The 17,216-nt window shown below is 38.0% G+C and overlaps 1 protein-coding gene across 1 annotated transcript in view; it reads right to left on the reverse strand.

The window, feature by feature from the left end:
* Positions 1–1,237: 1,237 nt before the first annotated feature.
* Positions 1,238–17,216, reverse strand: part of ARHGEF38 (Rho guanine nucleotide exchange factor 38) — a 125,906-nt gene continuing 109,927 nt past the window's right edge. The window contains exons 10-14 of the mRNA XM_044913089.1: positions 15,173–15,484; positions 12,813–12,956; positions 11,811–12,009; positions 11,401–11,660; positions 1,238–1,423 (exon numbers count right to left, since the gene is read on the reverse strand). Coding sequence (XP_044769024.1) covers positions 1,238–1,423; positions 11,401–11,660; positions 11,811–12,009; positions 12,813–12,956; positions 15,173–15,484 — 1,101 coding nt within the window. The remainder of the gene's footprint in view (positions 1,424–11,400; positions 11,661–11,810; positions 12,010–12,812; positions 12,957–15,172; positions 15,485–17,216) is intronic.

Below are 17,216 nucleotides of genomic sequence, written 5' to 3' on the forward strand. Positions count from 1 at the left end.
TTTCAGCAAATGTTATCCTTAATGCCTGCCTTGTCTAAGTACAAATCAGCAACTAAAAATATTTACATCTTGGCTCAGTACATGGAACACACATTCCCCATTCATTATCCAAATGATTGAGTGATCCAAAAATATTTCCTCATTCAAGTAACATTAGCGATCCTGCAGGATCATTTTTAAGCAATTATACTTTAAAAAAATGTTTAAACAAAAAAATAAAAATAATAAACCTAGTTACTTCATTTTCTCTAGACTAACATCATCAAGTTCTTGTAGCCCTTGATTTTGAAAAACTTCTCAATACTTAAATACAGACCTGAGAGAAAAATGGTCATTGTTTGTATCACTAGGTGCTTTGCTGATAGCAAATGTATACTTTCCTGGAGGGTTAGTACAGCATAGTGGTTAAGAGTATGCACCCCAGAACCATACCTAGGTTTGAGTCCAGCCCAATCACTTACTGGCAGTGTGACTTCGGCTGAATTACTTCACCTCTCTGGGCCACAGTTTCATCATAATGTTGTGAGTATCAAATAAATTACCACATATAAAGCACTTAGAACAATTTCTGGCATGTAGTATGCATTCAGTAAATGTTAGATACTATGTTATTCAGGTTTTTTTTCATTCAAAACTTATATTAAAGAGATATTCCACATCAAAGACTTCTAGTTGGCTGTTAATTCCTATTCTTATGTGTTTTTAGTATACTCCCTGGTTTATGCATATATGTATATAATCTATATGATATACATATATATGTATAAACCATATAATGAATATGATTATATGTATGTGAATATATATGTGCACACATATGCAAAAGAGAGAATAAGAGAAACAGAAAAAAACGTATTTGAGGCAAAATATGTAATAAAGTAAATGGAAAAAATCTTATCCTTAGGTCCAACTTTTCATGTTGATAAAGAACACGTTTACCCTTTCAAAGATCTCCACGTTTAAGTAGTTGATTGTTGGAGCTTGAGCGGTCTGTTTTTTGAGCTTGAGCTATTTGTTTTGCTGTTTCTGTTTGTTCAAAGTATTTCCCTCAACATGTATTCTTCAAAATACATTTTGAAATAATCTTGTTAGGAAGCACAGTCTTCCTTAAAACTTGATACAGAATCAGTTCCATATAGTTTGGAGGTTTCTTGACTTCTAGACCAACATTTTGTAATGTAAGTTTTATGAGGTAGTCAATAACTTGCCAGAAAACAAAAGTCAGGGGCTTCTTTTCTTAAGCATAAGTCATCTTGCCAAGGTAGTTAGCTGGCACATATCCTTTCTGCCCCTGAGCTTCAGCTAACCACCACTCTTTATTGCCACTTAGGTCACAAAATCGGAGTATGTGGACTCTTTGATATTCCTGAAGGCTGAGTTCATGGTCACTTCGTGCTTGAAAGGCATGAACTGCATAGAAAATCTAGACAAAGAAACAAATGACATTATTGGAAGCAGAACTTAAATATTTAGACAAACATAATAAAGATATCCAAGCTTTTAGAAAGAATGCTAAGTTTTCATTTTTTTCAAAGTCACATTCCCCAGTTCTTTCTGTTGGATTTATTTTGCTAAAACATGACCCAGATGAGAATACAGTTCAATAGGCATTCTTATTGTTCTGGGGGGAGGAGTCTAAACTGCCCATGCTTGAAGGCAATCTGGCAGTTTCTATTAAAAGATTATTTTTTATTTATGTTTTTTTGTCCGTAAGCTCCACACACAATGTGGTGCTTGAACTCAAGACCCTGAGATCAAGAGTTGCATGCTCTACTGACTGAGCCAGCCAGGCGCCCCTAAAAGACTTTAAAATGTTAATTTTTTATTTGTTTGTTTTTATTCTCTTTAAGAATCTCTCCTTCAGGGGTTCCTGTGTGGCTCAGTTGGTTAGGTGTCTGCCTTCGGCACAGGTCATGATCCCAGGACCCTGGGATGGAGCCCCACGTCAGGTTCTCTGCTCAGCAGGGAGCCTGCTTCTCCCTCTTCCCCCTGTTCGTGCTCTCTCTCACTATCTATCAAATAAATAAAATCTTAAAAAAAATTTAAAAATCTCTCCTACAGAAATAGAAACATTCGCAGATTTTTACTTATTAATATTACCACACTATCCATTCACAAGGTGAAAAGTGAGAGGGAAATGGGAATAACCCTAAGTGTTCAGTAAGAGGAGAATAATTAAGTCTATTCTAGACCTTTACAGTAAGGAAATTTGTAGTCATTAGAAATGCTGTTTTTTGAGACTAATAGCATGGGCAAATGCTTATGATGAAATAGTAAGCCCCCCCCCAAAAAAGGTATCAAATCAGATGTACAATATAAGTTTAATAGTGTTAGTTTCTTTGAATGGTAGAATTAGAGATGATTTTCATTTTTTTTTAATTTTTTTTTTTAAGATTTTTTTTTTTTTATTCATGAGAGACAGAGCGAGAGAGAAAGGCAGAGGGAGAAGCAGGCTCCCAAGGAGCAGGGAGCCCGATGCGGGACTCGATCCCCGGACCCTGAGATCATGACCTGAGTCGAAGGCAGACGCTTAACCATCTGAGCCACCCAGGTGCCCAGATTTTCCTTTTACTTCTTATTTTTTAAACCTTTATAATGACAATACATTAAATTTATAATTTTTAAATTATTTTAAGTGGCCTAGAAGAAATTAATAAAACATGCTTCAGTCAGAAGATTTTTTCTCTAACCTCAAAAGAATACTTCAGAATATTAGGTGCGTAAGAAGCCCCTAAGTGTTTAGTCCCTCTTCCACTAAAATCGTTAAGACTGATAACAGAAATGTTTAGTTATATCATAAAATTAAGCAATTGACTAACATTTTATTCATTTATTCATTTAATCAAAATTTATTAAGTACCTGTCAAGTGCCAGATATTATATTATCAAAGAACTTACAACCCAACTAGGGAGAAAATGTGTCCCCAAAAGGTGTATACACACACACACACACACACACACCAAAAAACACCCTACACACATAAGTGATATATGTGAGCTGGTTTTTGAAAGAGGTAACCCTGTATGGGTCACAAAGTTGATAAAGGGGGTGGATATGTCATATTCCAGGGTACATAGAATGCAAACAGTATATGGGAAAGGCAAGCAGATTAACTTTCTCAAAATTGAGGGTCAATGTTAAAAGGAAATGGTAAGAAATAAGATGACTTCACTGAGCAAGAAAAGAGACTGGGGAATGTGGGGAGGGCACTATATAGTTAAAGTTGTTCTGTAGATGTTGAACTGTTATTTAACTTTAGATGAAATTTTGATATCACTGATTTTATATCATCTCAACAACTCTCAACATCTCCTCCACCTCAAAGAGGAGCATTTATGAGGTGCCCGGTTGACTTAGTCAATAGAGCATGGGACTCTTGATCTCAGGGCTATGAGTTCAAGCCCCAGGTTAGGTGCAAAGCTTACCTGAAAAAAAAAAGAGGAACATTAAAACTTTTCTCCACTGACCACATGGTGGTACACAGTACAAATTCAGATATATGTTAATTTGACTTAAAAGTTTGGCTGAAAGTCTTGGATATCACAGAAGAACATACAAGAGATAACCTTGCATCATACAAGATACACACAAGACATATTGTTGGGCATGGATTATTTTGTAATTTAAAAATTTAAGAAGAGGGGTGCCTGGGTGGCTCAGTCGGTTAAGCATCTGCCTTTGGCTCAGGTCATTTTCTCAAGGTCCTGGGATCGAGCCCCGCATCAGGCTCTCTGCTTGACAGGAGTCTGCTTGAGGATTCTCTCTCTCCCTCTGCCCCTACCTCTGACTCATGCGCTCTCTCTCTCTCAAATAAATAAACAAAATCTTCAAAATTTTAAAAAAATAAGAAGGAAGAAAACAAAAAGGAAGGTGCTATAAATTCTTGAGCAATGGGGTGGCAGCATCTTTTCTATGCTTGTGACAGTTTCCATGTCCAATGTGCTTTATCCTCAACAACTCTGTGAGTTGTGACTTGGAAAAGTAACATGCTTTAGTCATATAGTTCATGCTGCTAGGACTATATCTTCTAACTCCAAATCCTGTGCTTGGTCCATTTCTCATACTACTTTAGGAAGCAAACTCTTGTTCTAGAAAGGTTGTGCAGAGTATATTCTTGTGGAAAGGGACTGAGGTCTCTAATATGTTGCTGCTGATCTTTCTGTTGTTGATTAGAAAATGAAGACATTGATTAGATTCACAAGAGCAGAATGGAGGATTTGGTGGGCAAAAGCTTTCAGGAATAAAATGCGCCATAATACAGTTTCTGATTATCTGTAAGAGCCCATGTTAGGAGTTACTAGCCAACTTTTATAATTTTAATACACAACATATATGCATTGCCAACACAGCTATAGATTGTTTAGTAGGTTGAGTTATATATGATTCCTAAATATTTGTGGTGCTTTTTCACTTCAGCACATATTCTCTCAAAGGGAAATAAAATCTTCACTTAAATCTATTTGGTATGAGGAGTGCTGGGGTGGCTCAGTTGGTTAAGCGAAATCCGACTCTTGATTTCGGCTCAGGTCATGACCTCAGTGTCATGGGATTGAGCTCCGTAGCTGGTTCCATGCTAAGCAGGGAATCTGCTGGAGGTTCTCTCTCTCCCTCTCCCTGCCCCTCCTCCAACTCATGCTCACTGTCCCCCACCTCCCTGCCCCGGGCAAATAAGTCTTTTAAAAAATCTATTTGGTATGAAATTACAGCAGAGCGTATATTTTAAACACTAAATATAAATTCTCATGAAATTGTAAATTTAAAGGAGAAAATTATATACTTTAAATACTTTAAGTGATCATGGCCCAAAATTAATGTAGGATGAGCATATTTCAGTTTTATATGTTTATGCCTCCCATTTAACATAAGATAGATACTCAAAATGGAACTAAGTCCACTTTTAAAGAGACCGCAGTTGATAACATTAGACTACAAGTTGGAAGTTTTCAGGCTGTTACACATAAAAGCTGAAGAATTTCTCATTTTTTGGAATACTTTAATTGTTCTAGGCTGTATCTTTCTGACCTTCAATGTTAATGTTTTGGTCCAGATACATTAATTAAATGTTATTAATTTAAGCCATAAACATCTGATCCTTCTCCCTTTTTCCTCAGCATTTATTAAAATATATTTTATTCATTGCTTCTTTGCACTCTGTAAAGCTCTGGCTCGTTTTATGTACAACAGTTCGTGAATACAACCCAGTTCTCTATGGCATTAACTTTTTTTAAATAACACTCTGTATTGTATTATTGACTCCTACTCAATTTATTACCCACTGTTTATAACCACCAGATCTCTCCCTGTAGTAACATTGCCAGTTCAGTATTCCCTTATTCTATATTTGTGCACTTAATTATTCCTCCCTTAGTGAGCCACACTAGCTGTCTTCACTGAATCTCATTTTATCGATTTCATCCCAGTTCTTCAATTAACAACAAAAATAATAATATATTTTAATCTTCCCTTCCAAAACTAAAAATTTAGCTATAAAACCTGTATTTACCATATTATATCATATGTAGTTCAGAAAGCCAAGATAGTTATATTGCATGAAAAATGAGCAAGCTTTCACATTATTCAGTGATCAATTATGTTTTGTTACAAGTAATTTTTATAAAGAAATGATTTTATTTATTTTTTTTTAAATTTTTTTTCTCCTCATAAAGAAATGATTTTAAATAAAGGTAAGAAGAAATCACCCAACTGCCATTAATATCTTGCTTTTCTTCCCTTTTTTCCTCCCTTCCTTTCTTCCTTCCTTCCTTCCTTCCCTTGTTCCTTCTCTTCTTCCTTTTTTTCCTTCTACCTACCTACCTACCTGAAGTGGCAATAAACATAGAATTATAGTATATATAATTTTTGCAGCCTGCTTTTTACTTTAAAATATATTTGACAATCTTTTCATGTCGATAAATAGCTCTCTAAAGCATCATTTTAATGACTACTTAAATACATTATGTTACAGCCTGATGGCTTTTGAAGCACTTTCTAAACAATGACATATTAGACACGTAGCTTTAGCATCAAAAGTAGTTGAAACATGTAAAGATGAAGGACCAGACAGTGAATTTAGGATTAGTGCCAAAACAACTTTTCAGAAGTTTGTAATTCAAAAATTATGTCCTCAGTATTATTTATGTGAAAAAAAAAGGAAACAGCACTGATTCTCAGACATTGAACTTTCCTCTAAAATTGGGTTTAGCCATTATTAAACCTGGTCCACTTTGAGAAGTGCTGAAGATTGCATCACATTAGTCCTATACCTTGCTTACCAAGCAAGGCATCTTAGATACTGTGGTAGGTAGAACTCTAAGATGGGCACTGCCTGTTGAACATGTCCTACATAATAAGGTCCCTAATACACTGACCTTGAGTCAGTCAAAGATTATGCTTAGTGTGCCTGACATAAGCAGGTTGTCCTTTAAGAGAGAGTTCAGGCCATTTCTGAGGGAGAAATTTAAAAACAGAGAGATGCTCATCTGCTGGCTTTTAAGAAGCAAACAGCCATGTTGTGAACTGCAGACATAGCCACATGGCAGGCATCTGAGCGCAGCCTACAGTTAGTGAAAGTGGTCCTTGGCTGATGGCCAGCAAGAAAACGGAGGCCTCAGTCCTACTAGACCAAGAACTGAGTTTTGCCAACAACCACAGGCTTGGAAGAGAACTCAAGAGTTTCAGAAAGGAACACAGCCCAGCAAGCATCTGGATTGCAGTGATGTGACATGCCAAGCAGAGCACCCAGCTAAGCTGTGCCTGGACTTCTGAACATGGAAATGGTGAGATAATACATTTATGTTGTTTTAAGCCATTTAGTTTGTGATAATTTGTTATGTGGCAGTGAAAACTAATACAAATCATGTCATTACTCTTTGGTGGGCAAAAGGGGAGAATACATTAGAATAGGAATGCATATCTGTTTGCTTTTTAAATATTTTTTGATAGATCATAAAGTAGTGAGTAAAGAAATTACTAAGTCCTTTAGTATAAATAAGTACTTCCATGTTGCAAATATCCATTACCTCCTCCCCATTATTTTACAAGGGACTCTGGATTATCATTTAGGGAGCTTCTAAAACATTCAGAGAAAGTCCATGCTTTCTGTGAAGGATGTGCCTGGAGGAATCTGAATGGATTGGTACGTAGGCACCAAATAGTAGAGTGACCATACCTCCCAGTAATACCTGTCAGAGTTAATCTCATCCAGTAAACATTCTCTTTCATTAACAAAAGTGTCCCATTATAGATAATAAGTTATATTTTCACCTGGCCCATAAGACTTCTGATCCACTAGAACCATTCTAGAAAATGCAGGAGGCTCTTAATCCAACATTTTTTTTTCCTTGAGTGGATGGGAGAATGGATAAGCAAGTTAAGCCTCTAGAGGAGTGGTTTCTAACCTATTTAAATATAATTTCCCTTTGAAAATCTGTTGAAAGCTATGGACTTCTTTTAGCATTATTATGCACATAAACACAAAATTTCCAACATATTTGAAGGGATTTATAGATCCGTCCAAAGCCCATTCATAGATCCCTTTTATTCTTGGAGTCCACATTAAAAATTCAGCTTCAGTATAAAAATCACAGAGCCACTAGTCTGAAGTCAGTCTGAACTTGCCTATTTATGACTGATTTTTAGGACCCCAGTGATGCCTCCTGAATATCAGGTATAGGTCAAGGCTACCCATCTACCTTCTTGTCAGGGTCCACTAGAACCATCAATAAAAGTAGATTACAGCCTACAACACCAATGGCAATATGCTATTTCAATTCTGGAAGAAAGCAAAAAAAAAAAAAAAGTGTTACTGCCACAGTAGGATAGGGAAGAAATGGTGACTCAAAGTGTCATCCAGTTAAATCAATACAGGTTTGAGTTGATGTTCCTGATGATAAAATCAAGAACAGAAGTCTAAATAGCCACACAGAAGATTGCTTTGTAGGTTACCTCAAATGTGCATATTAAAATATACAATGTATTCTCACTGTTCACAAAAAAAGATACAATTTACTCCCACTTTTCAGTCACCTTATAGGGACTTCTATAATGCATTCATTGTTCAATTAGATTGTCACACCACAAGTGTGGGGGTTAACCATTTTCTTCTCCACACTTTGTAGGAGTCAACAGAATGAAAACATCAGCCCTCTGATAAGGATTAGGAGGATCATATAAGGTTTTCCTTCTGTTTCCGAGGGCTGAACCGTAGTTGCATAACTGGAAAAGTCTGAAAACCACTAGCCCATGTACCTCTATTGACTGGGATTAAGACATTAAGGGAAACAGTCCTATGTAGTCTTTTCTTCCCTCTTGTACTGGGGTTTCTAACAGGTGCATTGTCTTCAACTCATAGTAAATTTACTTGGACAGACTTTGTCCATACACAGGAGAGACCTGCAATTTTCAATTATTTTAACACAGGAAAATATTCAGGGATCCTACATGGCCACTGATCTAAGCTGCATTTTCTAATCCAGTTTTGTTAGCAATAATGCTTATATGTATGTCCCTGACACCAGGGTCTATTTTGAATTGGTTCCAAACTCAGAGGAAAAGAACAAATAGCACTCTATGAAGAGATACTATCAATATACTTTGTTTTGAGCAAAAGAAAATTATCTCATTTTTTTCCCCTCTCTTGGTAATGGATACTTCTAATGGACCTAATTCACATGAAACATATTGATAGGATTACTCAAAGAGAATTACTTTGCAGTAGCTGCTGTTAGGAAATAGACTACAAATCCCATGCCAAAAGAGCCTCAGTGTGGCACTTACTCCAAAAATCTCTGTAGAGTCAATAGTAACTAGAGCTCAACATCAAGCCAGCTTTAGGGTATCTTGACAAATTTGGTCCTCAAATTTCTGTCCTTCTAGGTTATTGGGATAAGTCAAAGTCTGCCAGGATATTTAATACCAACTATAGATTTTACTGATAAAATTTCATTAATCTATTGGCTTTACAATATAATTTTGTTTTCTAGAAACTTGAATAAACTAAGAGAGTGAACAAGTAATAGAAAAACGGTGTTTTGAAACTTCAAGACAGAAGAGTAATAGAAGCATATAGTAATGTCCAGATGAGTTAAGAATCGGTCATGACTGGGAGAAATTATTTTTACAAATTATATCTGATAAAGAACTTGCATCCAAAGTATTCAAAGAACTCTTACAATTGGATAATAAGAAGGAAAATGACCCAATTTGTAAAATGGGCAAATATTTGAATAGACATTTCACCAGAGAAAATGCAGGGATGGTCAAATAAGTACACGAAAGATACTCAACAGCATTAGTCAAATGCAAATTAAAACCCCAATGAGATACTACTTTGCACCCACTAGAGTGACTATCATCATAATAAAAAAGACAATAAGGTGAGGATGTGGAGAAACTGCAATCCACAACCCCCATGCATTGCTGGTGTGTATGTAAAATGGTGCAGTCACTTTGAAAAACAGTCTGGCAGTTTCTTTAAAAAAGTCAAACACAAATTCACCATATCAACAAGCAATTCTACTCCTAGGTATCTATTCAAAAGAAATGAAATCCTCACAAAGACTTGTACCTAAATGTTTATAGCAGCATTATTCATAATAGAAATTACCTGAAATGTCTATCAACTAGTGAATGGATAAACAAAATATGCTATATCCATAGAATGAAATACTATTAAGTGATAAAAAGCAACAAAGTACATATATATACCACAACATGGATGACTCTCAAAACCATTATGCTAAGTGAAAGAAGCCAGCTGCAAAGCACTACATATTGTATGATTCCATGATTCCATTAATACAAAATATACAAAAAAGTCAAATATATGGAGAAAGAAAGTAAATTAGTAATTTCCTGAGGCTGGCTGGGAAAGAGAACAGACTGCAAATGACTACAGAGAATTTTGGGGGGGGGTGCGGTGAAAGGAATGTTCTAAAATTGGATTGGGGTGATAGTTGAACAGCTCTGTAAATATACTAAAAGTCATTGAATTATACACTTAAAATGGATGAGTTTTATGGCATGTAAGTAAGTCCTTAATAAAGATCTTTTTTAAAAAAAGAATTCGTCATGAATTGGACAACAACCAATGTATCATTGATGAAAGAAACTAAATAGAGATAAACTATTTTTGAAGGGCAGTATGGCAGTGTCTATCAAGAATTTAGATATATGTACCCTTTGACCCTCCAATATTTTTAGGAATTTGTCCCACATATGTACTCATATAAGTGCACAAAAGTTGATGAACAAGGTATCTTGGCTGAAATAATTTGAAATTTTAAAATCCCCCCAAATATTCTAAATGTCTTTTATTAGGGTAATAGTTACATAAATTATGATATATCCACAAAATAAATTATTATTCAGAATTTTTTAGGGAATAAGGTAGATATTTAGGTACTGTTGTGTCTAAGATACATTGTTAAGTAGGAAAAAAAAAGCAAATTATGTAACATATACACATTCCCACTGGTATAAATAAAAGTGTTTGTACATGCACAGAGAATGTCTGAAAAGATAAACCCTAATATTGTCTCTGAAGGGTAGGGTTTGGCTAGAAGGGAATAAAGATCTTTACTTTTAATTTATGTATGTCTTTACACCATTTTAACTTTTCACAAATAACATATATTAGCCTTATAAAAAGCAAATGTAAATTAATTAGTAAAAGCCACTAACGAAAAAAGCAAGTTAAAAAAGAGAAGCAGTTAGTTGGTCACCACTTGAGGATTGACAGTTAAATATACTGAAACTTTCTGAGGTAGTAGAAAGGAACCCTACATTATAGCTAACTTATTGTGTGAGTGATCCCCATAGTCTCTGCATGGGTGCAGCACAAGAAAGGTAATTCTTAAGGGCGTCAGTAGGTCGTACATGGCACTAGACGAGAGATTAAAAATGGCCGATTATATAGATCGCTCAATGAAGATACTGCTCTTACAGGAATCATGGACAGTTTTCCACCTGCTCCTTATGGTGGCAATCTGTTCAGTATTGAACTGTTTTTCTCTGATGGAGGAGTATAAAAAGACCATCTTTGCTTCACTCCAAGTACATGACAGCTGGGTAGTAATAGTGACAACTACTATTTACGGAGTGTCTACTCTGGGCTGGGTACTTTACACATACACATACACATTTTCCCGAATCCTCGCATCAAGCGTGCAACGTAGCAGTTATGGTCCTCTTTCCCTCATTTGACAAAACAGGCTCAGAGAATGAAATTCCTTGCAAGAAGGGGCACAGAGAGTAAGTGTGCATAGAGCGAGGTCTCCTTGCTGTCAAAGCTGACACTCTTCCACCAAGTCTCCCAGCAAGATAGAACGCTATTTATTAGAGAGAACATCTTTGATGATTTGAACAGCCAAGCAGCGTCACATCAAGGTTCAAATGCTCACCTGCTCATCTGCCTCTCGAGAGCCGTGACCGTCAGCGCCGTTTGTTTCGAACTTTCCATATGTACCACTAAGAGATGAGCTGCTGTCACTTATGCTACTTTCCGGGGTGCCTGTGACACTGTCACTAGCTGGCCGTGAGGACACAAAGAGGCTGATGTTATCAAAACCGTCATCACCGAACCTGTTCTCAGCGTCCACCTTCCGTGCTTTCTCTGGACTGTACGGTTTTAAGAAGGAGGAATACACGTACCCTTTTATAACTGGATAAGAATAAAAAAGAAAGAAGAAACAAGGTCATCTGTATGTATCCTCACTAAACATTTGTGTTTAGAGAAGCACAGAGAGGCCCCTGGGAAAATCTCAACTTGAAAAGAGGTGGTAGTTCTGTGCATTTCATGCAAAAAACTTACTTCCTGTGTCAACAAGCCACCTGCTTGTACTCCCCAGTGGATCCTTCTGTTCCACCACAGCCACCAACTCCCCTTCCAGAAGATTGATGTCGTATTCTTGGGTAGCATTGCACTTGCGCTTCGCTTGGTAGAGTTCTTCTTTACTGTACGTGGATAGAAGTTCGGAGCGCTGAATGTCAGTTTGACGGGGCACTTCCGGCTGGGAGAAGTAAGGAGAAATTTGCGTTTAGATAGACGTGTAATAAAATTTTCACTAAGCCAGCAAAGATTCCTTCTTTGGAGATTTTTTTTTAAATGTTGAAGCCGTATTGATTTGGGATTATTTCAATGTGGAAGCGTTGATGGAGTTATTACTGTGAAGCATCCAGCTAAGTTATGTGGTGAAAAATTCTCTAGTTAGCACATGAGGGCAGTGTTGCAGGGAAGAAAATTCAACTGAGTTTAAGAAGGCAGAGGTTCTAACCCCTCTTCGATGGAACAATTTTTAATTTTTGCCATCCTGTAGACAATCCCTTGCATACCAAGCACTTGATAAGTAATATTTAATTAAGTAAATTGTACGTGTGCATGTCTTTTTCTGGGAAATAATAACAGTAAGTTAGGCAGGAGGCAGGGTCTAGGCCCCCTCCCAGCTCTGCCTCTAGTGACTTTGAGAAAGCCACTTCATCTCTGGAGCCTGGGATTCCTTATCTAAAAAAATGAAACAGTTGAACTACTATGATTTTGCTCTATAAAATTCTATTCATTCATCCAACAGATTTATATCTGTTGTCAGGCACCATCTTAACAGCTTGGAATATATCACGTACAAAACGGGTAAAAATCTATGACCTTACAGAACTCATAGTATAGAAGGAAGAAATAGACAAGAAATCCTACATATAATAGGTTGGTAAATTACAGGATATTAGAATGAGATAAGTGACTTAGAAAATAATAGATACTGTGATTTGAATAAGGAAAAGAAGTGAGAGTTATTGTCAGGAATACTACCAAACTCACCAGAATTTGCACAGTCTTCTTCTTTTCAAAACTAAGCTTCCTCTCAATAAAGGTGGTACTGCTGTCCTTTACAAAATTAAGATTTTGAACCTCTTCTAGTACTTGATTCTGAATTTCAGAGATTCTTGAGGCCAACAGTGGAACCTATAGGTAGAAATGATATGGCATTGTTCTCAAACAACTATTTAACCATATTAGATATTAAATTTAGTAGAGTTGTGTCAAGCAGAGAAAGTGTAAGATAGCTCCACAGAAAAAAATTAGGGCAATGTTAGAACTTTTGGATAAAAATGGCCTAATTTGCTGTCTCCAGAAACATCACTAAAAACGATAGGGATAATTGTTTTTAAAGGCTCAAGCCTAGAGGTGCCTGGGTGGCTCAGTCAGTTAAGTGTCTGCCTTTGGCTCAGGTCATGGTCTCAGGATCCTGGGATCGAGCCCCACGTCGGACTCCCTGCTCAGTGGAGGAGTCTGCTTCTCCCTCTTCCTCTGCTCCCTCCTGGCCCCTGCTCATTCTCTCTCTCTCTCAAATAAATAAATCTTTAAAAAAGTAATAAAGTTTCAAACCTAAATAAAAGAATAGAAGAGAAATAAAAAGCAATGGAATTTTGGAAGAAGGGCTCAGGAATCAATGGCAGTAGGGTCCTCCAAAGTGGTAGGGTGGGATAGTGGGAAGGAGAAAGAAGCTACAACGAGAGGCATTGGTTAAGAGCCTGTGCTGGTTTTAAAACAAATCAGCAAATTCTTTGACATGCCTCTCATAAAGAGGTGGAGTCCATGACCTCTCTCCTCAAAAGTGCGTGGGTTTTGAAAATTGCCTCCATGAGTAGAATGTGGAAATGAACAGAAAAACAGAAGTAATGCTATCTGACCTTCAAGATTAGGCTAAAAGAGACCATGTGGTTTCTGCTGGTTTCTCTTGGGACACTCACTCTGAGACTTGGAAGAAGTCCAGTTGCACTGTGGCCAGCATATCAAAAAACCTTGTTGAAAGATTGGGTGGGGGGCCTCGTCCTCAACTATTTGAGTCTTCTATCATCATCCTATCTCCCACCCCAGACATGGGCTTGAGGAGGTCTTTGAGATGGCTCTAGCCCCAGCTATTATGAGACTGCAACCTCACAGAGACACTGAGAATGACTACCCTGAGCCCAGGGAACCTCCAGAACCATGAAAGACAATAGTAATAAATGACCATTGGTTGCTACATGCTGATATAATTTGTTATAACCACGCAGTTATAGACAACTGGAATCATCCAAATATCCATCAGTAGGAACAGGTTGATACACAAAACCATGCAAACTGTATGATTCCATTTTTATGAGATACAAACCAGGCATAACAGTCTATGGTAACACATCAATGCATCCCCAGGAGGTTAAAAAGCAAATTGCAGGATGGTGCTGTAATATCCCAGTTTTCTATAGGAAAAATATATACATATTTGCATTTACTTCTAATGGCATGAAGAAACCCTAAATGGATAAACTAGTAACAATGGGGGTGGGGGTAGGGGATGGGTGGTTAGGGAACAGGAGTCTGTGTGAGACTGCTTATACATTTTTATGTAGTTTTGCCTTTGAATCATGTAAATGTAGCACCTGATTTTTCAACTTAATTTATTCAAAGGGTAAGTTAAAAGTTAATTAAATACACAGTAAAAAATAAAGTCAGGACAATTAATTCTCCTCCAAATGTTGTCCATTAAATATCTAACCAGCTGAGTAAGAACTAATTGAAATGAAGGGCAAAGAAACCACACTGATTTTTTAAGTTGATATTAGCTTGTAAACATCATTCTTCTTCTTCAGGAAAATAGTCATAAAATCATATCCTAATGGAAAGCTAGATTACACACACGTGCACACACACACGCATACACACACACCCTAGACTTTTTTACATAGAGGAAAACAAAAGCAAAAAAAACTGGTTTGACAGTTATCCTGTTGCTGTTATTACATGGAGATGGCCTTTTTTTTGGATCCACGTCTTAATAGTCATGGTTAGCACTGAAGAACTGTTGAATAGGAAGAGATTACAAAATACAAATTGATAAGCTTCAGCAAAGCATTAAGCAGGTGGAGCTAAAAGGTGTTTGGCATTTGAAAAGATACCTCCAAGAAGACCTAAGGTGTGCAAGGCACAATAAACCTGAACTAGGAAACTTTCCTATGGAGAAAAGAGAAAGAAATTTAAAAACTGTGACTGGCTTCAGTTAAATGCCACCCCCCCACCCACGCCACATGCGCACATGCACTGCACACGTGCACACCATGAACAGGGCCATTGCACATGGCTGCAGTTTCTAGCAGATCCTGCTGGCCTAGCTAGCCAGGTGCTGGTGCAGAGCTTACCGGCGCCACCGTGGAATAAACCTGCCGAGCCGCAAGTGTCAGGTCCCTGAGGAGAGCCATGAAACTGCACAGACAGTTCCACAGGATCTTCCGAGCAGCCTGGTTGAACACCTGGAGCTCCTCCACGAGTTGGGCATTGAGGGCCTCGTACTCCTTTTTGGCCAAGTCTGACTCATCTCCTGCTGCCCGCGGTAGGTAGCTGTTGCAGTCCAGCAGTTTGTCATAGCGTTTCTGGATGAGCTTCTGAGGCCCTGTGAATAAGGACAGCAGGGCCGACAGGGGCATCAGGACGAGCCTCTGCAAATGGGCTGCCTGCCGAAAGAGAAAAGCAATCCTGTGACAGAGTAAGGAGCAACCACAGGTACTACGCTACCACCAGTAGGCTTACTTCCTCCCTGCAGGAGCTCAGAGGAGGACAGGAAAGTATATAGCCAAGTTAAGAGACCATGGGGCACCTGGGTGGCTCAGATGGTTAAGCATCTGCCTTTGGCTCAGGTCATGATCTCTGGGTCCTGGGATCCAGCCCCCCAGTAAAGCTCCCCCCCCACTGTGGCCAAGTACCATATCTTGGGCTCCCATCTCAGCAAGAAGTCTGCTTCTCACTCACCCTCTCCCCTCTCCTCATGCTCTCTCTCTCTCTCTCTCAAATGAATAAATAAAATCTTAAAATGAGAGAGAGAGAGGATGTGATCTTTTTTTGTCTAAACCTGCTCCAAGACTTAAAACAGGGACTCTAGACTCTAACACTGAATGTAAAGAGTGAGCAAGAAGAGGAATACAAAAGTTAAAGGCTGCACACCCAAAATGCACTCCATGTTTCTCTCTAAAGCCATTGGTTTTGTCATTGGGGTCATCTCCTTCAACACTTTCCCCTTCCCCTCTTTTCTAATCCCAGAGCCCAGCGGAGTTACTCCAGCACAGGGGTGGGAGGCAAACTCCAGTTTTTGACCACTACGACTGTGCAAATGACTCACCATATCATTCCCTTCCTTTGCTGACAATAAAAGGAAGGTAGTCTTAGAAGACACTGTATCCTATTCCTCCCACATCTGCCCAATTCCCTGGCTACCCTGATGTCTCATTTTGGGTAGACGAACTTTTTACCATATACAGATAAGTACCTCCTTATTTTTTTTTAAAGATTTTATTTATTTATTTGACAGAGAGAGACACAGTGAGAGAGGGAACACAAGCAAGAGGAGTGGGAGAGGGAGAAGCAGGCTTCCCGCTGAGCGGGGAACCCGATGCGGGGCTGGATCCCAGGACCCCGGGATCATGACCTGAGCCGAAGGCAGACATTTAACGACTGAGCCACCCAGGCACCCTTAAGTACCTCCTTATTATAGGTATTTTGCTCCTATGATAGAAAGACAACGGAGTTATTGCTTTCTCTTTAAATACATTGAAAGATTAAGCTGATGCTGGTTCTGTTTCTTAAATTGTTACATTTTAGGGTTAGTCATTTTGAGTCACTGAAAATGAACTTCATATTAACCCCCAACCCCATGCCAGCACCTAAGCATCCTAGATTTACTTTCTTCTCTTTCTCTTTCCTCCCGCTCTCTTCTGAAGTGCACTAGTATCCTATGTTTGCTGACTGCCGACTTTACGCTTTATCGTTTATGCATGGGTTACATGATTGTTACAGCAGTTTAGAAGCAGGTTTCTCTTTTGTACCCTGAAAGATGTCCTAGGGGATCAGCATCTGAGCAGCAGCTTTTATTAATTAAACAGCCTCTGGTAACTTTGTCTGAACGCATGGGAAATCTACAAGAGAGGGGAAACCAATCTCTTACTGGCATTAGCAGCAGACTACACAGATTAAATTTGATGTCTATCTTCTAAAATAATCAATATATACCTGCAGACTGTTTAATGAGTCCTTTGACTAAGCAAAGAATCTGTTTACTGTTCTGATAAATTACTATATTGTAACTTGACTGGATTCTACAGGTAATTACAATATTACAACATAATTACTATATACATATATGTATAGTATATACATATATATATATATATATATGTCTGCGGTCACAGGATA

This window comes from Neomonachus schauinslandi, chromosome 2, assembly GCF_002201575.2.
Source record: "Neomonachus schauinslandi chromosome 2, ASM220157v2, whole genome shotgun sequence".
NCBI lineage: Eukaryota > Metazoa > Chordata > Mammalia > Carnivora > Phocidae > Neomonachus > Neomonachus schauinslandi.